This window comes from Colletotrichum abscissum (genome assembly GCF_030869225.1).
Source record: "Colletotrichum abscissum strain IMI 504890 chromosome Unknown Scaffold_3.1, whole genome shotgun sequence".
Taxonomy (NCBI): Eukaryota; Fungi; Ascomycota; class Sordariomycetes; order Glomerellales; family Glomerellaceae; genus Colletotrichum; species Colletotrichum abscissum.
In genome coordinates, this window is record NW_026850209.1 from 1108452 (window position 1) to 1133360 (window position 24909).

Consider the following 24909-nt stretch of genomic DNA (forward strand, 5'->3'; position numbering starts at 1 on the left):
CTTGGGAGATTCTCATGATGCTGGGCAGCTTTATGAATTATATCATTAATTGGCTGCTCAAGTGGCCTTGGAGCTTATGGAGAAATATCTCTATATCACTGAGATTGTGGATTTCACCGGTTGTAGAGGCAACGTCTGACCGCGTCCCCGTCTCGTAAGGGGCACAAGAAACAGCCACAGCAAAAGACAAGCAGTCGGATCTCACGCGGGAAGCGAGAAATTCATCCAAGTAAAGTGTGAGGTGGTGTGTCGATCGCCGAATGATGATTTCTAGCAAAAAAGTACACGCGCGTTTAATGTCTGCTCTATCTATTACCCTTCGCACCAGCTGGTGCATCGACCCTGCGTTTCTGGAACTGCTTGCCAATCGCATCTCTGACCATCGGGTCCGCCCTGATGGTGTTCTGAACCAACCAATCTTTGACCTTGGCACGCACGTTGCTGAGAGCCTCCTTATCGCCGATGAACGGCGTCATCTCCATCTCCAACAACCTGCTCGTCTCGCCGTCCAGACCGCGGGCCATCATCTCGAGTCGCTGTAGGCCTTCATCGACTGCGGCCGCCGAGCTCTCGGCCGCTTTTTGCGCCGCCTGGCCCTGAGAGTTCAGCAGAGGACCGAGCTGGCCGAAGGCGATGTAGATCGTGACAGCGGCCTGACGAGCGAGCGAAACCAACTGAAACTGAAGATAGGGTGGGCGGCGCAGGGCTGTGCTCAGCACTGTGTTGAAGATGGCTAGAAATGGCGGCATCTCGGGCCGAGTAACAACGATGAGCTCCGCGACGAAGAAGGTGAGAAGGATAATCCACCGCCAGTATCGTCCCCAGTCGAGGTATCCCAGCAGACTCAAGCCGTAAGTAGCAGCCGCCGCGACGCCGTAGTACGGGATCGTTCCCTGCATAATGCCACGAGCGACAAAGTCGTGAATGGTCTTGCAGCCCTGCCAGGCGCCGACCTCAGGACCGAAGCGCTCGTAGGCGAAGCGACGGGCTGGGTCGGAGAGGGTCTCTGAGGCGGTCTTCAGGTGCATGAAGCGTGCAGCGGCGGCGCCAGTGTCAGCGCCATTTGTGCCTGCCTTGTCTGGATGGTAGACGGCCGCGAGCCGGCGGAAGCGAGACTTGATTATGCGGACGGGGGCACTTGCAGCGACGTCGAGGTCAGTGTAGAAGGTCCCTTGCAGGCGGAGGGTGCGGTCGGCCTCAACAAGGGTGTAGAGGAGGTAGAAGGAGACGACGAGTATGTGGATTCGGCGGCGGTGGATGGCATACTTCGCGGTTCCGGGCTGAGGCTTGGGATCACCGGCGCGGATTGCCAGACCGTAGTAGATTGCTTGGACCCAGCCGGTGACTAGCTGTGAGGGATGTCAGTCGTTGCGATGCTCAATATGGAGGGGTTAGGTCGTGCGGCAGGTATCACGTACGTTGGGCAAGAAGGCCCAGCCTAGAAGGGAGAGAACATTTGACATTGTGATGATCTGCGCATCCCTTTGAGGCGGTCCAAATATCTTGTGGAACGACGAGTAAGGAAGAAAGATCGCGACGTTGTCGACGGAAACCTGATCAACAGTCGATAGTTGTGATGTCAATTCGCGACCGAGCTTACTGACTTGCTGGCGTTTTCGACCAGTGTCAACTGCCAAGAGCTGACCTCATTATTTGTGGGACCTGAAGCCAGGGCCTGATCCCTGCCATATGGGGGACCAGCGTCTCGCTTATGTCATCTGAACTCATCATCTCATCTACCATCTGCATGAATATTCAATTTCGCAAATTGGAGGTCATCACGTGGCTATTTGACATCCTTTGGAAAGCCCTCGTCTTCCCTCGTCTCCCACCCTGAATTTTATGGAATGTTCCGTTGCTTTCCAACTTTTTATCCTTTCAATCCAGAATTTGAGCGCTGGTCAGGGGAACCGGGGCCCCAAAACTTTTACACTCGTCTTGTGTCCCAGATTCGTCGATGGCGATATTTGTTTTTCGTCTACACGTAATGCCAATCATCGCGACCTTTGAAGTGTAGAAACAGACTTCTACCAGGCATTGATTCACTAATCACTTCATGCTTATTCGAGCAATGCTTGACCGCCAATTCGAATGTCAGACTGGAGAGTTCGAAGCTAAGGTACTCCGCAAAGCCTATGTTAGCAGTCCCCACGATAGAAGTGGACAGCGAGACATTGGGGAAGATGAAAGCTTTGATCGGTCATAGGACCTTTTCAACTCTTGGCGGTCTTCATTCTACCCTAATCTGCGGCGGAAATATCGGCCGAATCTGTTTGACCGCCTAGGTATAATAACTCAGAAGTGAATACGACGAACCTTCTGCCCACCCTTCAAACTTCTCTATGCTCCAAGTTAAATTAGCGGAGATTTGTCCGACTAACTCGCTATCTTACACCTCACAATTCAAGAAAGGAAAAAAGCAAGTCTATGAGCGATTGGCTTCTGGAGTCTGGCGGGGCGATAAAGCTTGAGACAAAGCTTGGCACTGGCCTGTGTATCCTGCTTCGTGGTCAGAAGGTTAGTTTGCCTCAGCAAAATGTCTGTGTCATTGGCATAATATCTCTGAAAGACGAATATAGTCTTCAAGGCTAATGTCAGAGTCGGAGGCTAAAAGTCTGCATTGAGTCTGTTAAGATATCGAGACAACCCAGTTCTTGTTCATTGGTATCGACGATTGCTGAGAACATATTGGCCGTGATGACACATTTCGACTGGAACATCCTCACTCTTCTTGTTGATGAGACCTTTTCGGATAGTTCCAATCCTCACTTCGTAATAGTCAATTTTACCCGTCACCACGAGGTTTTGTTACTCAAGGTAGGTAAAAACCTGAAATGGGTGGGATATCACAAAGTGTCATCGAAGAATGAGATGGTGGAGCTTGCTGCGGAACTTCTTGAGAGAGCTGTCTGCCTTTATTAGAAGATCTTAGTTTTGGAAAAGTCGAGAGAAGGTATGTGGCCTCTTGGCAATTTGTTGCATCTGTGAATCGTGCGAACTTTTCCGCCAACGATGTGGACTTGAGCACATGTCTTGGTGCACGAAGATAGGATCAGTCACTCAGACAAGAATGCATTCTCCCCTGCAGAGTAAGCATGATTGAGAGTCGAGATACCATGAGAAATATCAGATTATATGATCACTAGGTTCTGCAAGTCCAGAAATTTGGTAAGATGTAAACATTCAGCATTAAAAAAGTCTGTCAAAGACTTTTGCAACAACGCGTGCTTATCTCAGGCCGTGAATATCGAGTCTAAGACTCATGCTTCTCAATCATGTACCGTTCCGAGTCAATCCTCCTATACAACCTGACTGGCTGAAATCACTCCAACATTTCGGTCGACGCTGATGGTATCATTTCTACACTCCGTGCTTACTCAGCCCCTCTTGTTTGGTATCATATTAAAATCCAAAATTAATCGCACTTTGAGCCAATAGTACCACTGGCGTCGGCACATACACCGGAGTTCTGAGCCTGGATGCAAGAGTCCTTGGACTCGTTGCCGCCAAATCCAGAGACGTACCGTGTCCGGCCGCCATCCTTAGGAGCAATAGTTGCGCAAACCTGATGACAATGTCAGAATCATGCCTTGAAATCAATTTGAGGAGGTCCTATTCGACTTACGTGCCACAGCATTGTTGTGTTAACGTTTTGCGGGTTGTCATTCTCGAAGATCTTTTGCGATGTCCGGTAAACATCGCAGGCCTTTTCCGTGAGACACTTATGAGATACATCATTGATAACACAGTAGCATTTGGCGTGTTCGTTTGCAAGCGCACTGGTTCTGTCAGTCATGATCTAACTAAGCTTGGGTTGCGAGCGGTGCTGACTTACACCGGAAAGACGAGGAGCGTCAATGAGAAACAGAAGAATAAAAGTCTCGTAAACATGTTGTTGGATGGTGTATTTAAGGTTGACCACGAGAGGAGCGAGGAGAGCAACTGAGGAAGGTGAGAGTTGAGTGTAAGACACAGTGATCGGTTGCGGGAATGATGTGAGGTTAACAAGTACTGTAGGGCTGGGCCGAACTGTGGTCTAGACTAAACTTATGTACCTGCATCTGCTATTTGGAGTGGACGCGGGCGTAATTTAGGAAATGCGGGAGAGTTCAATTGCCATTTGAGTAGCTCGACAACTAGACCAGATAAGGATGGTCCCTGACGCGTGGATCAATTCGACTTAATAAACTAAGGAAATGTCAGGATAATGGCAGCAGCTTGGCCATTGCTCTGGGGAGTTCTCCACCACGATAGGGAATGATCCGACCTGAATCATGTTCCCCCCGTGGCATCCGATGATCCCGCCGTTCCATGACGCCGGGCGGCTACTGCACGCCGCCTTGTCATACTACCTCAATTAACAATATGCGGGTCATGACGGACGAGACCGCCCCCAGTCGTTGGTATTCTAGTTCGGTTTCTGGAAAAAATCTCGTATCGCGGGGTGATGTGACAGCTGAGAGCCTGAAAATGATAGAGATGGGACGGCGTTTGCGCGAGTCAAACTAAGCGGACACTTGGGCAGAAGCTTGGTTGCGGCTCAGACAACGGCCGAGTGTTTGATATAGAAAGGCAAAATAAATTGCTAAGCCACTTAGTACGAGCAGCATTGATCAACAGATCACGGGACCTGAGCGAGACCGCTTATCACTTGAACCATATTCCGCAAATAATCTTCGCGGAAACAAGCAGGTTCCCAGATCCATTCCCTGGCGACGCGTGACTAGTTGGTCAACTCCATCAATTGTCACGCGGCGATATTGGATGACACATGTTAACCTTACTCGTATTTTCCCGTGCCTTCCTATCAAGCTTGAAGCAAGTCAACAAAAAAGGGGAAGACGTGGAGTTGATGTCCGTGCATGCGGAGGAAGATAGTCGCGTGACAATGCGGGCAGAACGGAACAGACTTGAGAGTTGATCAAAAGCAGAAGATGGCAGGCAGGAGAGTAAGTCGGCCGAAAGTCCCAGTTGCATCTAGCTGTTGACGCGAGGTTTAGGAAGTCAGAACGAGGCTGGTGATTCAGTAGTTCTGACTCATTGCATACGTAATTGAATGAGAAAGATGTAGCACTGAGACATCATATCATTAGGAATCTGGGATATTCTGCGAGCATTCATGCACATGGAAAAAATAACTCCGTCACTTGAGCAGCCGTTTTCAAGGCTCTCCATTACACAGTCCAACGACCTTTCCTCCAGCACAATGGCTCTAGCTGGTTCTCCAATAACTTTCGCACTCCTTAACCTGGGTTCTGGATGTTGTTAGAGAAGCCTCAATCTATGGACAACCCAGACTTCTTACCTGTAGTCTATGCCGAGTTATCTTGGGTACAGGCGTCAAGTCTTTGCGTCGTGAGGTCATGGCCTTCAAAAAGATTTGCTCCCCAGCCCTCCCATCCAGTAACGACCTGATCGCTAGGCAAAGGGTCGCAGCTGTTGGGGTTGATGCCAATGCGGAACTTGAATGGTGCGGAGTTACCGCCAAATGTGACGTTTGTCAACGCTTGGAGGTTGCCCTTTGCGTCCTTGGAGTTTTCGATGGTGCATTTCGTACCGGCAGGGAATGTTCCACTCAAGCCGCATCTAACGACTCCTGCAGGTTCGTCCCATTTGAGCCACAGCCAGTTGGTATCGGCCCAGTTGTCACCCCAACAGCAACTGTCAGCTGCTGCAATAGCAACGTATGCTGAGGTCGCAAAAATTTGAAGAATAGACGTAGAACGCATGATGGAAAATAGAAGAACTAGTGCCGAAGGAAGTTTTGGAGAGTTTGGTGATAAGTTCGACGACGGAGGATAGTTCCGGCTGTGAGTGTTGGGTGCTGTAATACTCTTATCAGACTAATGACGCTTGGACGGGGGAAGAACGTCGGACGAACGGTAGAGGCTGTGGGAACGGGAGGCCTGGAAGGCTGATAGCAGGAGATTGACTCAAAGTGTCTCTGGGCAGCAATTAACTAGTAAGCCTCGAAATAAGTTGTCGAGTAATTCGCAGTTTGGACCGGTTCCGAGGAAACACGAGGGACGTTGAGGCGTAAATTCGCGTTGGCAGTTTAACTACTTCAACTCATTTGGCTCCCAATCTACCTGGACACGCCGCGTTATCTTTAATCAAAGAAAGTTGAACGCCGATCTTATGTGTACCTGATTCATGTCAGGATAATACTTGCAAAGCCATCCTTCATCAAACCTTGTTCCTGAAGGCTGGGTCGTGGCTTTAGCGCAGTTTGCGGGGAACCCGAAATCATGCGAGCACGTCCCCAAAGAGGCATCGAGCAACGGCGGCAACTCGCCGAAGTGGGTGAAGGTGGCTTTTATTTACTATGCCCTGGCTTCTTGCTGTTTTCCGAAAGCTAGTGCTCGACACTATTGTCTGTCTTTCTCTTGTTCGTTCGCGTTGCAGCTCGCAACATACAATCATAATGGTTCTCTTGAACCTTGTCACTCTCTTTTCACTCGCCGTGAGCGCGTCTCCGGTTGCATCGATCCCGCGTATTGAGGCTCAAGTGCTTGATGAACGCGCAAATCCCACCGTTGACAGTTGTTCCTTCCATTCCGAAGATGGGTACGATACATGTTTCAAGAGTTATCTATAGAAGTGCCACAATTGCTAATGTCTTTGTCACCAATATAGCATTCAGCCTGGGTGTTGGGAGACTCTGCAGATGAACAACCATCTTAACGTAGGCTGAGATATATAACCGTGTCTATGGTGTCCATACTGACAATATGACTAGGACTGGTGGTCCAAGAACTCTGCTAGATGCAAGACGGCAGAGAAGGGATTTGCTGAATGTTATCTCGATTCAGCTGTATGTTACACTAGACCACCATGTTCGTGCCCAGTTGCCCCGACTAACACCAGCACAGGGTTACATAACGTGGAGCTGTGACTTCATTGCCCTCAATGGATGCACGCCGCCCCCGAGTGGCCGCAACGCCGATTATGCTTCATACCAGGAGTTCTACGTAGGTTCTACAAGCTTTGCAAACGCTCCAACTTTGCTAATAAAGTTTTGATAGGTCTTCTGGAATATTTATTGTGAGCACTCGTGCTATTGGCGGCCTGTGAAACTTCACTGACATCATCGCGACATTAGCCATCAATCTTTTCTTCACTAATTATCACCAAGCCCTCCTGAACGGCCAAGCTACCGCAATGTAAGTTCGCGTTGGTGATGATATGATGCTGGATTGCTGACTCTTCACCAATAGTGGTGCGGTCGCCGAGATCGTGAAGACTGTTTCGCCACCCAAGACTAAGAACCCCAAAACCCCTCTATTCGGACCTATCTATGCCGTTGCACTTGGTCAATTTGCTGTAAGTATCATAACTCATCATATACGAGAAAGCGATAGTACTGACAACCAAAAAGGCTCTGGGTCCTTTGCTCGGTAGCTCTCTCGCCGCTAGCATGGTCTTTGCTTCTCTCACCGGTGCCCTCGGTGGTGGAGCCGGTTTGTTCAACATTTTGTTCCCCACCAAGCAGGTCCAGGAGGTCCCCTGGGAAGGTCTCTCAGCTGCTCTTTCAGAGAACGTCAACGAGTACCAGAAGAACGTTGGCGAGGCATTGACTAAGATCCAAACCGACTTCGACACATTCTACTCTCTAGTTTCCAACGGCGGTTTCAGCCAGGTGGGAAAACACATTCTACAGCCAACATCGACTCGGAGCGCTTAGACTGACCGTTTTGCGACAGAAAATGAACACCAACCTGCCTGAGAACACCGATTTCATGTACCACAACCTTCTAAAGTGGACGTTCAACCAGGCGCTGCAGCAAGCAGACTACTTTGCCGTCAAGAAGTGAGCTCACGATTCTCCTCGGAATAACCCAAATTTGCTAACTAGTCTATAGCCCTGGCGTTGATCCCCGCAAGATTCCTATCGACCCGTACGACTGTACTAACCTGGATACCTACGGCACCTGCGGCCCTATCTGGTACGATGGCAAGGATTCCTATGGCCTTGCGAGAGCAAATGGTACGTTACATTTCCACGGACCGTGGCCGACGCAACTCTTACCCATACTGACATTATCTACAGACATTGGCATGGACCAGATGAAACCAATTCTGGACGTCGCATTCTCCAAGAACTGGACCACGCCGCATGAGCTCTACATCGACTCCCAGCAATGCCAAGGCAAGAATGGCTCCGAATCCTTTGATGTGAAGGATCTGTCACTGAGTTGCGCCGTAAGTGCTCATCTGTTGAATGCCCCTTCTCTTGACCTTTTTCGCTGACCGCAATATGCAAATAGTCGAACATCCCCGTCTGCGAGTTCAACTTTGACTACAACCCGTATCAGTCGCTCATTGATCGCACCAACCCGCCCGAGTTCAAGAACTGCCCCAATCAGAGAGGCTATGGCACACCCATGTTTCACAGCGATGATGCCGGTGTTCCTCTTTCGTATCTTGGCCCCTTTTTGGTACGTGCTCCTGCAAAATATCATTAACTCAACCCAACTCCTGAGTCATGACACTAACAATCGAGTCAACAGATGTCCGGTGTCATCTATAATGAGAAGAGTGGTTGAGGCAGATTACTTTAGTCGGAATTCCTCGAGACATCATAGATACCAGGGATTCTCCTCGAGAGTATTAGACGTACGTTGCGAATACTGCGAAATGACTCAAATGCTGGAAACGGCCGAGATAAATTGATATGTTTAATTTTTGAATTGTTCCATCTCGTTTGCAATACTGTGGTATGACTGAGTACAGTTGCGTAGTCTGCAACACACTGGAGTAGGAACCAGAAGTATGCCATAATTAGTCATTCGATCATCGCTTCAGGTGTGTGTGTGTCAAGATTATTGTTAGTCGCTAGGTGCTACATTTCTGCGATTGCCAATGCAACGGGTGAGAACACATGCTTCACCAAGGGAAGAAGAGATCGCCATCCGGTTGAGATTGATCATAGCCAGGTGAACATTAAGACCACGCAGAGCGCTCTACGCGTTTGAAGGCTTAGTCAAGAAATGATTGTAGCAGAGTAGACACCTCAGATTAGACATAAACATAAGTACTACTGAAAGCGGAAGTTCGATAGATGTTGTAGAATAGAGAAAGACAAATGGTGATTCCGCTGCTGGCAATGAGTCAGTAATAGTTGTCCCAGAACTGCAGACTGTTTCTCCGCAAACGTTATCACTGAGGTGAGAATTACATTTGCGTCATGACTTCTATTTGAGGATAAATTACTTAGTGTAGGTATGCTCGGAATCCGTCCTCACCACCTAGTCAAAAGAAGCAGCCACTAAGGCAGAGAAATGTATCCCAGTCCGAAAACGAATGATTTGTGTTACAGAACGTATCAAGATCGTAGACTACAATATAGAGCTAGTCAGATTGATCCAAAGACCGAGCTAAGGCAACAATATTTTCCGTGCGAAATGCCACCTGCCCATTGGCATACGTGCCAACATCTTCTACTTCGGAACCTTTGACAACATTTCCATCATCCGCAGAGTCCGAAGAGGACTTTTCCTGGTTCTCTGGCTTGCTGTCCTTGGCACTGCGCCCGATGAGCTCCAAGATGCAACCAGTCTCCTCCTCCTTCAAGAAAAACTGACGAAGACCGGTGGCAACATCGTAGCTGAGATCTTCCGCGGTAGTATTCCAACCTTTGGCTCTTACTTCAGCAAAAACGGCGTCAACATCTTCAACTTCCAATGCAACATGGTGAAGGTAAGCTCCGTCGTGACGCATCATCAGCTTGTAGAACACCGAATCAGGGTTCAATCCTTCCGTAAGGATAACTACCCGCTTTGAATCACAAGGAATGCCCATAACTTGCATCAGTCCATCATCACTACCATCAGCAGCGGACCCAGTGTTAACAGTAAAAGTGCGGAGTGGAGTGAAACCCAACATTCGCTCGTGGAAAACCTTCATACGCTTAGTCTCGGGCATGATGGCAGCATAATGGTCGAGCTGGCGCGTCGATCCCGCTATGGAAGTCAGGACATTGGGAGAAGTTGAAAAGTCTTCGTTGGCTGGCTCTTCAGCTGGGGCCTGGCATAAGCTCATCGGGTATCCAGTTTCCTCGCGCAGAAGAACAAGCTCAGTTGAACCATCCCGGAGACGTCGATCTTTAAAAGTAATCCTTTGAGCTTCGAGAACTTGACGAGCCTTGGCGATGTTGTAGACAGAGAAACGAACCGAAAGCCCGATGTCTCCAGGTCCGGCGCTCTCTGGAGCTTTGACAATGCTGAGGGTTGGATCGCCGAGACCTGGGAGTCTATAAAGGCTCTCATCTTTGTTGAACTTGGCGTTATAGACCTCCTTGACTGTTTGGGCAGCTCTCTCAACCACATGCGATGTAAGGGTCAAGTGAGCCATTCGCTTAACGCCGAGCAGATTGACTGCGCCTGTTCTGCGCCGGGTAGTCGCAAGGTCCTCGCAAGCTTCCCAAAGAGCTATGTTGCTTGCTCGATATCCGACGCTGCCGAAAGCGGTGTTGATGAACGCCTTGGTGTCATTGGCGGATGCCTCGAGGTTGGATAAAGCATAGCCCTTCAGCGCGAGGCCGCTGCAGGCTCGCATGAAGAGGTTGGAGGTTCCTGAGTTGCTAATCCACTCTGGAAGCATCCGAATTGATGCAGAGTCAAGTTTGGACAGTGTTTCGTCCCTGCTCTCAACAGGGTTGAAGATGTTATTAGCGCCGGCTAGGATAAATCGGGCGCCATGGGGCACTTCAGCGAAGGTTTTGTCGCTAAGAGTGGAGAGTGCTTTGGGTGTGAGGATGTACCGCTGAGCACAGGGAACAAAGACCTCGCCCTGGGAAGCGGCGAGGAAGTCGACAAGGTGTTCTTCGTCAGTTGAGCCAACTCTGCGCTTGGCATACAAAGCTGACTGTAGCTCGGCCTTTGTAAGACCAGCCTCTAGGCTCCGAGGGTCAAGTCCTGAGACAGGATTCTTCTCGGAAGCACGCCGATAAGCTTCGATCGAGGCGCAGTCTATGCCATTGTCGTTGACCAGAAAACCGTACTGGCTGGAGATGGCAACTACCCGGCCAATACCCAGCTGGGCAGCTGCTTGGGCAAAGGTGGAACCGACGCAACCGAAGCCCTGGAGAACCAGGCGAGCTTGCCCCATAAGCTCCGGCTTCGTGTGGGTAATGAGCTCTTTAAGAGTGACAGCCATCACGTAGCCGACACAGAACTCGCTGAGGCCCCATCCACTGTTATCAAGCTTTTCTCCGAGGAGATCGTGGATCTCCTTGGGGTTCGAGCCGCAGTAGCCAAGTGAACGACTAAGCGCGTCGAGAGCGGTCAAAGTGCCCGGAGAGCAGTAGGCTCTAGCGTGTCTGTCGATGATGTCGTGGTCTGTGTTGAGGTCTCCCCCTGTGCCCCAGTACTCGGAAAGGACAGCTGCGTTATCGCGAATGAAGCGCTCCAAGACAAGAGGAGCACGTGAGTCCTCATGAGGGAACCTAATGCCGCCCTTGGCACCAACGACCTGAGGCTGAGAAGAGACAGCGAGTTTGGCACTCATAGAGCGGGCAATGTCGCGAACCTCGTTGAGAGTTGCGTCCTCATGAAGGAATAATCCTCCACCCGAGTGAGTAGGCACGGGTGAGTCGATAACTATCCAGCCCTCTGCTGGAGAAAGCTCATCTTTCCAGTGCCAGACACTGCAGCCTTGGATGACCTGGTGGGGTGGCATTGAAGGGGAAGTCTCACTAACAGAAGTGCCGAGTTGAGTAGAGGCTGAGATGGAAGACATTTTGAGGCAAAAATAATGTTGAATGATGTTTTGAGATTGGATCGAGTTTTAAAATTTTCTTATTGTGATGATGATGCTAAGAAGAAGTCCAAATGTTGCTGTCAAAGGCACGACCATTTATAGCCAAAATTTGTCTTCATCGCGACTGACTTGCATGATACTCCGGTTTGCCACAAGAGGCAGCCCGTAACTGACAACACTTTGATCCCGAGTTTGCAGGGCGGCCATGATCCATCAGGCCAACTCTTCCCTGAAAGTGAAAACATCTAGAGGGAACTCAAAGGAGCAAGGATGGTCTTGGCGGAGGAAGTAGGCTGTGAAAACACTCACTGGGCAGACAATTCAGTCGGAGGTATGAAAGCAAGGAGCTCTGTGGGGTCTAGAGTTATCACATGTCGGTTTTGGCATACTGGAGGATTCAGTACAGCTTCAACAATTTGAGAACAAGTTCTGGCTTTGACATGTCGGAGACAGGATTTCGTCCTTGGATACACAGAGACCTCGTATTCGGTCTTTCTTGTCAGAGGTCAACTCATAATCGACCGGAAGCATATGGAAGCTCGAAGTCGCCATTCCGAAATATGGAAGTGACAGACCGGGCCGCTGAAAATCTCGGGCAGCGTGGAACACTCCGGGACTTCCAATTTCTCGCCAGTATGATCGGAACTCTTCCGCTTGCATTGCGTTGGGCTTCCAAAGCACTATCGTACCCTGCAGGTTTGGGATGTTAACGGGAATTGTTCTTGTCGCGTATCATCAGAAGAAAATCTTGAGGTTGATGCAACATCGTCCCCTTAGCTTCAGCATGGGTATAAAGTGGCGTGTTGACTCTCTCGTGGTCTCTTGCCGGAATCTCAACGGCACATAGAAACCTACTGATTTGCCTTTCAAAGCGCATGAACTTTTTCAAGCTTTTCCTCTTGATTTGAAAAACTTATTTGGTTCTTCGTTTTATTCCGAAAAGTATCTCAATCACTATCACCGTCAAAATGGGATCCATCACCAACATGAAGCTCTCCTCTGAGCACGACATTGCAAAGATCTTCAACTCCTACGTTGCCGCCGGCGCCATCGGCACTGCTTGGGAACTCGGACTACTGGACCAGGTCCGTACACAAAAGGCTGTGGATATCGACGAGTTCGCGGCCAACCGCAACCTGGATCTCGCTTCGACCCGCGCCCTGGTCTCCGCGCTCGCTACCTCTGACATCCTCCAGCGTCAGGGGGGAACTGCCCTGCCCGGGAGGTTGCTTGAAGAGGCATACCGGACCAAAAGTCTCTTTCACTGGCTTGCTCTTGGTTCCGGCAGTTTGTTCGCGCGCATGCAATACGTCATTCGCAACGAGAATCGTGAGGGCAAATTTTACTCGCGTGATTCTGCGGCAATCGCCTACGCGTGCCGTGACGCAAACACGCAATTCATTGATCCGGTCTTCCTCAACGCCCTAAAGTCGTCTGGCCAGAACTTTACCTCCGTTGTGGACCTGGGCAGTGGGAGTGGCGAGAGGATCATGCAAGTCCTCGACCGCTATCCTGAGAGCACTGGACTTGGCATCGATATTGCTGGTCCGGCAATTGAGGTTGCTAGGTCAGATGCTGTGAAGCGTGGTTATGGTGGCCGCATCAATTTCTTAGTCGGCGATGCGCGTAAGCTCGACTATCGGGATGAGTTTGCCAACGTGGACCTTTTGACGTCCTTTCTGATGGGCCACGACTTCTGGCCGCGGGAGAAATGTATTAGCTCTCTGCAGAGGCTGCGCAAAGCTTTCCCGAGTGTAAAACGATTTTTCATCTGCGATACGGTGCGGATTCTCACGAATGATCCTCAATCTCGCCATGCAGTACAAGAGGATGACGTGCCTATCTTTACCCTGGGTTTCGAGTTTGGCCATGCGCTGATGGATGTCAAGTTGCCCACAGTGGAGGACTGGGAGGGTGTGTTCGAGGATGGTGGCTGGATTTGTGTCAAGCAGCATCACATGTTGCCCCCGTCTCTCACGGTTCTTTTCGAACTTGTGCCCCGTGACGCAGATGCAATGTAGAGCTTCGAACAACTCTATGGAATGAATAGGGAATAGATCTAAGGCACATCTATCTACTTTAGGCAGTAGAGATAGCATGCGAATTGAACTGTTACTGTAACTGTGCAGACTAGTCGACAAAGATATCGAGGTTCAAGTTGTGCAAGCATAATTTTGACTAGGAGACACGCTCATAACACCTACTCAACTCAGCAGTTTGTTGGCGGAAGACTTGGGCAATGGGGATAGACATGGCTAAAGTGTGTAACTCGTACGAGAAAATGAGGCTGGGTACTACCTCTTGGCTGGGTGCCACCAGTACTTGATGATCCCTGATCCGAAACCGTGTAGGAACTGTTCCCTCGTAGAGAGGTTCCAACGGAGAGTGTTGCTAGGTTATCGGAAGTGGGCAGTGGTTAGCTTACGTCTGACTCAGATAAGTTGTCTATATCTGCTTCCGAAAGCCCAAAGACGAGTCAGAATCTTATTCGAAATGCCAAATGAGAAGGCCACGTGTGTTTAATGGTAGGCCCTTGTCATCCCGCCCGAACTGACAGAAGCTGAAGCCTGAAGTTAGACCCGAGTCCATGAGAAATGGGGCCAGCCCGAAGATTATTCAGCCAGGATTCGATTGGTACTGCCCACACTGTCAATATTCAACGCTCGGAGTTTCCTTCTTAGTCAACGGATCAACTTTGATAGATGATAGCTCAGACACAGGCAAGTTGAGACGAGTGGGATGGACCCCGAAAATCCCGGCGATCCACCTCATGCACTTGTGACAGCGATACTGGAACCACCGAACTCTGAAAATGACCGACGCAGATATCGAATCATCCGGCCGCAGGCCAAGAGATGATACTAGCGCAACTCTATCTTGAGGGGAATTCCAAAATTACTCTAGCCCAGTAATGCCGGCCGGATCCCACTCCAGCTTCCCGTGGTTGTTTGCCGCACATGATGCTAGCCCGTGTCTGCTCTGACTTAACCCCGGGCCGCGCCGCCTGAACTGACAGGGCCGAAAACACCCTGTTATCACCCCGCAACTACCTTCGACTCTAGCCGCATACGAATCAGTAATGGCTTCTCAGCATAGTAATAGCATTTTGCTGCCCAACAGGTCTGAATGCCCCTTCTCTCTTGACCCTTGATTCTGCATCTGCCGCGGTAAGCGACGGAGTGTCCGATCGGACCTTTTCTTGAGGCGGTGAATACAAACATTGAACGTTTGCCGCGCGTTCCACCCCAACACGGCGGAGAAAACTAGACTCCGGATGCTAAAAAAATTATGACTGAATTTCAATATAGAGATCAGTACCAAGGCACTTTTCTGAATGGGGAAGGCGTAGCCGTTGCTCGAAGTTGCAGTTCTCGCTTCAAATGTCTAGCTTGAGGATTGCATCGGGGCTAAGCTGATTATTTCGGGTGAATTAAGCTTTCAGAAGTTCAGACCCGAAGCCCGTCCGTGTAAGTGCCCCTCCTGCAATGCTGCAGACTGCTCGTAAGTATCAAAGGTTTGAGGTTCTTTATTCGGCCCGACTGGGTACTACAATATAAAGATCAAACCCACAACTACGTGTTCTCTTGGAGTTGTCGTTTGCCAGTCACCACCTCTGCTGGCGTTGTGCGTCTTTCTTTTAGGTTCATCTCGGTCTATCCAGCAAGTGAACACACATTGAAATTACCAATACCATCATGATTTTCTCTTCTAAATACAAGATAGACATACCTCAAGTCGATGTTCTATCATACGTGTTCGGTACAGTTCATGTCGCCATGGCACGTGTTTTGTTTTTTGTGTTTGCTAAAATAGACTGCAGGAACGTCACCCCCGGATGGGGATTTGCCTATCTTCGTTGATGCCGAGAAACCTGCTCAAAGTCTCCGTAAGTCTGAATTTGAGACTTGCGTCAAGAAACTAGCGGGTGGCCTCCGACAAACATTGGGAATACAAAACGACGATGTTGTTCTCGCTTACACTGAGAATTCTGTGAGTAGTCCCACGGCCATGACAGGCGGCCATCCCCTAATATTGTGTCTCATCATTCCAGGCATGGTACCCAGTTATAATCCTTGGGGCAATCTGTGCAGGTGGGATCTTCACTGGTGCCAATCCGGGGTACACGGAGGCTGGTGAGTTACGAATTCATGATGAGATACCTCGGCACCACTATTTAACTCCATCGTTTTGCATTACTAGAGGATTGCCGCAGTATATATAGACGCTACCCTACCCTCGAATTCCGCACTATTTAACCTCAACCCTTTTCTTACTTATCCTTTCCTCTATTCTACCCTCTCCCTCGTTAAGGGATCGCTAGAATCGTAGTTTCGATAGCTTATTAATAAGTTAATATTACTATCTAAAAGTAAGTAACCTACTCTTATATATAAGTACTAGGAGTCTTACTATTATAAAGATAGTAGTAAATATACTAGAGTACTCGAGAGAGCTTTTTAATAGATTTTTAATACTATTTAAAGTAATTATCCTCGAGCTATAAGAAGAAGCCGAGGCGCTATATTAATACGGCCCTATCCGTCTCGTTAATATTAATAATACCTTTTTTAGTATAAGATATATTAATAATACTCTGCGGCCGCGTTACTACGCTTTATAAATCGTACTTAACGTTAGTAAGGATTCTAGTGTTATTTACTAAGTATTTTATTAAGGTCGTTATCGTAGGGTTAGTTTAGTTATTAATATCTTAGTAAGTATTTTAACTCAACTTAGAGGCTCTTATAGCTCTTAATAAGAGGCTTTTAAGGGACTTATAATTAGACTTTTCGCTTATTACGGGCAAAGCTATTACGGTTAAAGCTATAGCGATTAAAGCTATAGCGCTACTTACGGACCTCGATAGTAAGTAGTTAGTAATATAGTTATCTTTCTCTTATAGTAAGCTTAAAAAAATATCTTAATTTAAGTACTAGGTAGGCACTATATTATTTTATTAAAACTATATTCTTATACTTATGACTTAGAAAGAATTAACTTTCTTCGATAACAAGGTACTCAGAGATACCTCGGTACGAAGCATGGAGCACATAGGTAACCCGGACTAGAACTGACCCACCAACTCACTGTTTCCGGTGCTAAGTGCATTTTTACGGATACCATCCGACTCACAACCGCACTACAAGCTGCAAGGAGTGCCGGCATACCAAAAGAATCTGTCGTCCTCGTTGACAACAAGGGTCGGCCTAGGCATGATCGCTGGCGTACCATGCAAAAGTTGTTGGCTGAGCCATACTCTTGGGAGGCAATCAGTGATCCTCTAATTCTGGCAGAAAAGTGAGCTGCTGCAAGGGAACAAAAGCATGAACGCAATGCTGATCAATTTGCAAGGGTCGCAGTTCTTAACTTCAGTAGTGGGACAACGGGAAAACCCAAGGCATGCATGATCACCCACCGCAATCTTGTTGCCAATGCGGAACAGACACTTCACCTTGACCGAGTGAGCGAGTTGAGAGCAAAGGACCAAGGATCTTCAACTCACGATGTTCACTGTGCATTCCTGCCTCTTTATCATGCCAGTAAGTTGCAGTCCAGAACCTCAACCACACACTACTGCGGCACGAAGCATTGACCACGAGCTTAGGTGGACTCATGACTTACTGCGTGGTCAATGTACGCAGATCTTGCACTACAGTCACAATGCGTAAGTTCAGCCTTGAGCTTCTGCTGAGCACAATTCAGCGGTTCCGCGTCACACATCTCCTCCTAGCCCCGCCGGTAGTTGTGATGCTATTGAAAAGCAATCTCCTACCCCGTTACGACGTGTCCAGCGTGAGGTCCATGTTTTGTGGAGCAGCCCCCCTCCAACCGGAGCTATCCAAAAGATTGGAAGAGGTGTTCAGCGGGGGCAAAGCTCGCAGTCGACAGGGATGGGGAATGAGCGAAGCCACGATGGCAGTCACTTTGTTTGCCCCTGACGAGTTCGACCCATTGCACAAAGGCGTTGGGTATATCCTCCCCAACATGCAGATGAAGATCGTCGATGACGATGGCCGCGAAGTTGCCTGCAATGAAGAGGGAGAAGCGCTCATTCGGGGGCCAAATGTCTTCAAGGGCTATTACAAGAACCCGAGCGCATCTGAAGAAGCATGGACCAAAGATGGCTGGCTGAAAACTGGAGATATCGTGTCCATTCAGGAGACTGGACTCTTGACTATTGTGGACCGCAAAAAGGTTTGTGCCGCATTGTTCTGAGGCCTCTCAAGCATTTGCTGACCATGTTATTCGGAGTACAGGAACTCATCAAGGTGAAAGGCTTTCAAGTAGCCCCAGCCGAACTTGAGGGGCATCTCCTTGAGCATGAAGGAGTCAAGGACTGCGCGGTTATTCGCGTTACAAGGTGCGCTCATGCCTTTCCTATTCGCCGCTTTCATTTGACTTACACGAACACGCGACCAGAGAGGGGCAAGAACATCCACAGGCTCACGTTGTCCCCAAAGACAGCAACGTCACCGCCGAATCGATTCTTGAATTCATGGAGAGCCGACTTTCGGCACACAAGAGGCTTACTGGTGGAATTGTTTTTACTGAGGCAATTCCCAAATCCGCATCTGGCAAAATTCTGCGTCGCTTACTTCAGGACCCTGCGACGGCTAAGCTAGCGCGCCTTTAGAGCCTGATTGTTTTAGACCTCATTTCATGTGTCACCACACGGCCTAGTGTGCCAATAGCTATAATTCTTTAGGTCCCTGATAGGGCGCATTTTGAAACCATTGGGCTTCATTTTCACTTCCGCAACTATGAATTCTGTATCTTTGGACTTATGTTACTCTTCAAAATAGAAGCCTATTGACGCAGCATATTCGCAAAAACGAACGACACAGTCTGAAGAAGTTGCAAGACATTGGACTTTGTCGAAGAAACTTGCAGCAAGCAGAAGCGCTGGGCTTTATTCTCCAAGGCCTGAAAAGGTATAAATGTTACTTGGACTGCATGTAGAGAAGGGGTAGACTGTCGTCTGTTGAGTGCGATGCCCCAAGATGACTACACTTGGTCTTGTGCTTCTTTCATTCTCGACCAATGACGATTGTCAGCCTATTTATCTTCTCTGAAGCGTCATTATCTCACACTAGGGATACGAATTACCTCGACAATAGAGTTTGATCGATGAAGCTCAGCCCTCGGGACCGCTCACAACCGTCTTTCGAGCGCACAAAACTCGCTCCTGCGTCGTCCGCGACCCTTAGGCGTCGCCCCTCCCCCCTCCTTCGGAGAAATAAAATCAGATTCTTGAGAGCAGATGTCACTTACAAAAGCGAATTATAGTCCAGTTTTGTAGCTATCCACTCTGTCATTTCCGCTGCATATGGTTTAATCTTGGAAGTTTCAAAGAGTTCGATCACCATCCCACCTCTGCTTCGGCGAGCATCAACCGTCCGATAATGTGGGGCACTAATCGGGAACGGCGCGGCGCGGGTCGTTGTGCCGGTCGCTGGAACCTTACAGGCTGTCCGCTGTTGTGATGATAAATTAACTTCATCCATGTGACGGACCTCGACACGCGCAGACGCAAAGTGGCAAAAATTTGGCCAAAAAAAGATAGATTCTAGCAACTTTCATGTTCTTGTCCAAACTTCTTTGAGTAGTAGAAGGGCAATACTGCAGATTTGGCAAGTTGGATACCGGTCACCCACGGTAGAGCGCATTGTTAAACCGCCGAGTTTGGATACCACAACGTAAGATTTGGTCAGCAGAAGGGTAAAGTATCTCCATGCAGCAGGTCTACCTATATCTAGCTTGCGTTAAAATTATCAACAATTCAACCACATATATGGATGATTCAGCCAGAGCATCAGTAACTGACATCGTCAGCAGCAGCAATCTAACGGTACCTACTTTGTGCCCGAAAGAAGAATAAGGCACCTCGAAGTCTCGGAAAATGAAGACATTACTTCAACGTAAAGATTTTTGCCGGAGAGCAATAAAGCAGAGCCCGCCGCGCCTGGGCTGTTTTACCCCCATGCCCCCTGTACCTGCATCAATACAGGATCATTCATGGGCCTAGGCGCATTGCGATTAGTTCAGCCACCGCCTCTCATAGGTCCGTTGGTGCACCATCCGCTTCCGACCCAGGTAAATCGCCCCCATCAAATCTACTGGGAAGATCCGTACCCTGCAAATGATCACAGTCTTCTCTCCGTCATCCATCATTGTTGAAGCAAACTTGTCATCATATCTGACTTCGAGGAATTTCATCAACACAGCGACCATAATAAGACCACATTACGGAGCCGATTTGCCCCTGCACCTCAATAGTCTGGGAATTTGCAGGATCTAAGTGCCTAGCGACTCTCTTATGCGCAGCAGCTCGACCGGCCATCATCTTTTGGCTACCTTAACAAGTACAGCGCTGTAAGCCAGAAGGAAGGGGCGGGCGGAAAGAGCGGGACCAGCAAGGATGCTGCGCACCCTGGATATTTGTGAGTGGTCCTTACTCAGCACGGAAGACCGGGAGCTCGATCCTGCATGCCACTCTGCCCAGTGACAATGCCAAGGAATGAGAGATACTGAATCGAAAGGCTTTGGAAATCTCAGTCGACGCAACTGCCGGTAGCCGAAAGGTCAGCGGTGGTGGTTGAAGGTAGTACCAACAACAAATACAACGGAGGATATCTACATGCACTAGTAAAAGGCGCGAGGCACATCTACCAAGGCGGGGAACAAACGATTGATCAATGCCGCACTATTTTCCGCGCCAAGATCCACACCTCTTACTATTGAGTCTGCCCTAGACCAACTTATCATGATCCTGCAAGCAACGATCTGCCCCCAAACTCCGTGTAAATCTTGCTCCAAAAACCATCCGAGAGCCACTTTTGTCAAATGCTTTAACCGTAGATCAGCGAAAAAGATGAGAACTGACTGATGCGACATTTCGCATCTGCCTCATGGTTGCTGCCGCACCCCCAATCACGCGAGCTGCGAGGCGCCCACCAAGACTTGGATTCTGGAAACTCGCGTCCTGCCCGTGCCTACAAGTCGTGTTCTTGGCATTTCCCCCAGAACACGACCTTGCGGTGTTGGTGGTATCTGGGCTTATAGAAGCCGTTCTTGAGCTAGATCCCAATGCAGTTGTTGCCGCTGTTGCGCCGCTTGGAGCTCTCGAGGTAAGGGCTGTAGAGAGCAAGCTGCCACTGTCATCGGCCCCTGGATACTGTACCTGGCCGGTAAAGAGCTTCCCCCTATAGCTGAAACAGTTGGCCGCCTCGGAAAGCGGAGTGAACAGAACCCATGAGCAAACAAAGAAGAAGACCAACCACGTGGGCCTCAACATCGCCGTGTGAAAGACGAAGACTCTGGGACGGACAAGTAGCACCGAACAAACAGGGTAGTTGGCTTAATGGAATCAAAACAAAGGAGTAAGCCAAAGGAAGAGAGAGTGCTACTTGATAAGGTATGAAAAACAGTATTAGGCTGCTGATAGGATTCGTACTTGAGTTTCGTCGCTATTAGCTCCTTGGGCAGATTTCGAAGCATCCTTAGCTGGGTGTCAAAAAGGATTCTCCAGTCTCCACCCATAGCTTGATTGGGAAGTAACGAAGCAGCTCGGGAAAAGATGTGGGTGTAGCTGTGCCGCTCTCTTGCTTCAACCATGTTTGTGGCGTTGGGATGCTTTGTTGGTTACCTTGGTTTGTGACAAAGATCCATGTGGTGGACACCCATGCCGTGTCGACCGAGGCCAACAAGGAAGACTCGTTGGAAAGTTGAAAGATGGCTTCTCCGCGATTAAATCCAAGAAGAAACCGTGATTGTCTAGTTGTACGGAGTAGTTCTTCAAGATTCGAAGTGAGGGCCATGAGACAGCCGCTGCTGACAAGCGCCGATGCAACTTGGACATGGGATGGAATGCACTTTCAGCTTTCATCACTCTGTTGGTCACTTGAACTAAACTTTCTTTTGTGGCCCCCTACCTATTGACGAAGGACCCTCACGCGACTACTACGTACCTACTTTAGTCTGGCATACGTAACCAACCGTGGGGCCAGGATTTTTGGCGCAATTTTGAAAGGTAAGCAATGTGCTTGGGCACCTCACCCTTCCCCCTGGGTTTGTGAACCTACTTCCATCGTTCTCACGCGACAAGCCTACTGCCAGAACATCGTTTCCCTTCATATGTCAGTCGCAATTCGCGACTAGTTGGCCGGCATGGTCGTCAAAGTCATGCCATCCTCGCGGATGACCACAGCTATCTTCTTCGCTTGTCTGTTGTTCTTGTTCTTATACTCCTCTTATGTTCTTACTCCTTCTTATCATCCGACGTCCCCCGCCAAGCCCCCACCGGTGCAAACGCAGTCACATCCACCACGACGTTCCGACAAACCGAAGCAAGATGGCCCGACGGCATGGCAGAAAGAGGCTGCTTTGGTCAGTGATGAAGCCGAAAACTTAATCGGCGATCCCATCCAACCTCCTTACAAGTCGAAATTCTACGAATTGGGTCAGCGGGCCAAGAAAGCCCGAGAATGGGTCAAATTTCTCGATAACGCACCCAAGTCGGAAAACATCAAGCCTACTCTAGAGAAAGTGGAAGGCGCAATCGCATCGTTGTTCCCTTTTATTCAACACTCACCAAAGCGCCCAGACAGCAAGACACCATTTTCGGATTTGCGTTCGTCCATCGTCCCCGGAACACGCGGATTCATCATACCAACAGGCAAGGGAACCATGCGATATGCCACTCACCTCATCGGCTCACTCCAGAACGTCTTGTACAGCAACATGACAATCCAGATTGTATATGCCGGAGACGACGACTTGCCATCAGCAGACCGCGAGAAGCTGCAGTCCCGCTTCAAGGGGATCGAATTCCTGGACGTTCTAAGCGTCGTCGACGATACGACTCTGCAGCTCGTCAAGGGAGGATGGGCAATCAAAGCCTTTGCGGCTCTGTATGCGCCGTTTGAAGAGGTCATTCTCTCAGATGCGGATTCGGTCTTCGTCCAGGTCCCGGAGACGCTTTTCTTAGACCCGTCATATGAGCAGACAGGGGCACTTCTTTTCCACGATCGACTACTTTGGCAGCACTCATTCGCCGACCGTCACGAGTGGTGGAAGTCGCAGATTCACGAACCTAGCGCCACGCTAAATAAGTCACTTGTCTGGACCGAGGACTACGCCGAAGAGGGCGATTCGGGTGTAGTCGTTATTGATAAGTCGCGTCTGGATGTGCTGATGGGTCTGCTCCACGTAGCTTGGCAGAACACATACGATGTGCGCGAAGAAGTCAGCTACAAAATTACGTACGGCGACAAGGAGACTTGGTGGTTTGGACTCGAGCTCAGCGGGGCAACTTATGCCTTCGAGAAGCACTATGGCTCCATGGTTGGTTGGTTCAAGGACAAGGTCAACGACTCAATCGAGAGAATCTGCAGCTTCGTGATAGGACACGTTGATTTGCGAGACGATCTCATTTGGTACAATGGAGGGCTTTTGAAGAACAAAAAGGTTGACCCAAAAGAATTCGGGCTTCCGACTCATACCCTGGTCGACGGAACGTGGGAGAAGGGTGGGGACCGAACCCAGATGAGCTGCATGGTTGGGCACAACGTCAAACCCCTGAGTAAGGACGCAGAGTGGATTTTAAATGGCTCCATCGCATTGGCACAAGAGCTGGACAAGGAGTTTGGCTTCATTTAGTTTGCGGCTTTGTGTCTGCTTCGTCATAGCCTACGATGGGTTGACAAGTTGCATCATAAGGTACTCCTTGAACTTTGTTTCCTCTTGTCCGTTATCGTATGTATTATTTAGAAGATCAGAATAGTAGACCATTACATAGTGTAGAATATATGTTCCCCACCTTGAATCCTCTACTTCTAAGCTCCAGTCGGGCTGTAGCGCATTAAGATGCTTCTCGGATATCCTTTCTAACCAGTATAGGTACTCGCTTCGCAATGATTTTCTCCAATCTGATTTCTCCTTCCAACAAGGGACTACCTTAGCCTTGAGGCCCTTCATTAAGCACAACCTTTGATACAGCTTGATTTTGAGCATGATGAAGTGTCAGGCTCCCTTCTCTAGTCTTCAAGAATCTGAAACTCCCCATCATTTCTTGTTCGCTGAGTTAGTTCTATGTGGACCGAGTTGCGACAACGAATTGCGTCTCAATCTAGAGATCTGTCAGTGCACGTCACTATCAACGTCACAGAAGCAGGGATGGACATCATGGCACTGAGTTGAAGGAACCACGTGATGTAGTTCAAGTTTTCTTGCATTTAACTATTGGCCCCTTTCATCGTCTGGCCATCTGTCTACATATACCCATTGTTTGATACGTTTGCCAGTGATGTTAGTCCCGAAGCAAGCTTGCCTTCATTCTCGGCTTCAAGCTTCAAAAGACACAGAATCCAGACTTTAAGAAGTGCGCGTGTAGAACATGAATGCTATTGCCTAACAGGGCGGTAAAGTAGTCCGCGTTGATCTTGAGCACATCTCAATAAAGCTATCCCAATTCTCGATAGTAACTTCTGGCTACCTTCCAGTCTTCGTTTTACAGAAGGTATCAGTAATGATGTCATTGAACTCGTGTATCCTATTGGGATATCATGCGAGAGACGAACTGCGGGTACAATGTGTTCTAGCCACGTCTCTTGGCATGACTATGCGGTCATCGTTGCCCGCGTCATTGAATACTTTCATTTCTATCCGTTCCTGGAGGTCCTTCAGCGAGAGCTTGATTGCAAAATGCAATTACCTCAGTATACCCTATAGAGTCCTCATGTAACGCCGCAGTATTTGGCAGATGCTTATTCCGAGGAGTTCTCTAGTATTGGAAAATTGACTGTTCCACAGGAACAACATGCAATTCGTGGCAAATTGTGGCGACAGTTTCATTGCAAGCCATTTGACACATTATGCTTTCGTTGTATTTACAAGTTCCCACAGCCATGCAGTTGAAATTTGCTAGTCAACGACGCGTGCCATAGTAACTTGTCCCGCGACAGCCCCCCATTGAGGTGAGGTCGATTCGTCTCAACTTGAACTCCCCAAGATCACAAACTCCTAGCCTCATGTCTGGACAGACTCCAATTTGGAACGTATCAAATGTCAGTCTTTATTGCTTCATACGGTTGATGAAGGATGTTTCGCCGGTTTTCACGAACCGGTGGGACTTCGTTGATCGCTTTCCAA

The 24909-nt window shown here is 49.0% G+C and overlaps 9 protein-coding genes across 9 annotated transcripts; 4 read left to right on the forward strand and 5 right to left on the reverse strand.

Moving 5' to 3' along the window:
* Positions 1-305: 305 nt before the first annotated feature.
* On the reverse strand, positions 306-1463 carry CABS01_01698 (DnaJ domain-containing protein; the record flags this gene model as incomplete). Its single annotated transcript, XM_060535078.1, has 2 exons — positions 306-1349; positions 1419-1463. The coding sequence occupies 2 exons, from the start codon at positions 1461-1463 to the stop codon at positions 306-308; spliced, it is 1089 nt and encodes a 362-aa protein (XP_060398267.1).
* A 1952-nt stretch (positions 1464-3415) lies between these two features.
* CABS01_01699 (uncharacterized protein) lies at positions 3416-3891 on the reverse strand (the record flags this gene model as incomplete). Its single annotated transcript, XM_060535079.1, has 3 exons — positions 3416-3565; positions 3626-3779; positions 3836-3891. 3 exons carry the CDS (start codon positions 3889-3891, stop codon positions 3416-3418), a joined length of 360 nt encoding a protein of 119 aa, XP_060398268.1.
* Positions 3892-5312: 1421 nt separating this feature from the next.
* CABS01_01700 (uncharacterized protein) lies at positions 5313-5729 on the reverse strand (the record flags this gene model as incomplete). Its single annotated transcript, XM_060535080.1, has 1 exon — positions 5313-5729. The coding sequence occupies one exon, from the start codon at positions 5727-5729 to the stop codon at positions 5313-5315; it is 417 nt and encodes a 138-aa protein (XP_060398269.1).
* Positions 5730-6424: 695 nt separating this feature from the next.
* CABS01_01701 (uncharacterized protein) lies at positions 6425-8546 on the forward strand (the record flags this gene model as incomplete). The annotated part of the gene is made up of 13 exons (XM_060535081.1): positions 6425-6567; positions 6637-6685; positions 6740-6814; positions 6873-6971; positions 7026-7044; positions 7103-7163; positions 7218-7323; positions 7379-7639; positions 7704-7810; positions 7863-7987; positions 8051-8202; positions 8268-8438; positions 8511-8546. 13 exons carry the CDS (start codon positions 6425-6427, stop codon positions 8544-8546), a joined length of 1404 nt encoding a protein of 467 aa, XP_060398270.1.
* Positions 8547-9351: 805 nt separating this feature from the next.
* Positions 9352-11739, reverse strand: CABS01_01702 (uncharacterized protein; the record flags this gene model as incomplete). The annotated part of the gene is made up of 1 exon (XM_060535082.1): positions 9352-11739. The coding sequence occupies one exon, from the start codon at positions 11737-11739 to the stop codon at positions 9352-9354; it is 2388 nt and encodes a 795-aa protein (XP_060398271.1).
* A 101-nt stretch (positions 11740-11840) lies between these two features.
* On the reverse strand, positions 11841-12005 carry CABS01_01703 (uncharacterized protein; the record flags this gene model as incomplete). The annotated part of the gene is made up of 1 exon (XM_060535083.1): positions 11841-12005. One exon carries the CDS (start codon positions 12003-12005, stop codon positions 11841-11843), a length of 165 nt encoding a protein of 54 aa, XP_060398272.1.
* Positions 12006-12728: 723 nt separating this feature from the next.
* On the forward strand, positions 12729-13781 carry CABS01_01704 (uncharacterized protein; the record flags this gene model as incomplete). Its single annotated transcript, XM_060535084.1, has 1 exon — positions 12729-13781. The coding sequence occupies one exon, from the start codon at positions 12729-12731 to the stop codon at positions 13779-13781; it is 1053 nt and encodes a 350-aa protein (XP_060398273.1).
* Positions 13782-17421: 3640 nt separating this feature from the next.
* CABS01_01705 (uncharacterized protein) lies at positions 17422-18394 on the forward strand (the record flags this gene model as incomplete). The annotated part of the gene is made up of 3 exons (XM_060535085.1): positions 17422-17955; positions 18018-18121; positions 18181-18394. 3 exons carry the CDS (start codon positions 17422-17424, stop codon positions 18392-18394), a joined length of 852 nt encoding a protein of 283 aa, XP_060398274.1.
* A 3533-nt stretch (positions 18395-21927) lies between these two features.
* On the forward strand, positions 21928-23418 carry CABS01_01706 (uncharacterized protein; the record flags this gene model as incomplete). Its single annotated transcript, XM_060535086.1, has 1 exon — positions 21928-23418. The coding sequence occupies one exon, from the start codon at positions 21928-21930 to the stop codon at positions 23416-23418; it is 1491 nt and encodes a 496-aa protein (XP_060398275.1).
* Positions 23419-24909: the final 1491 nt, after the last annotated feature.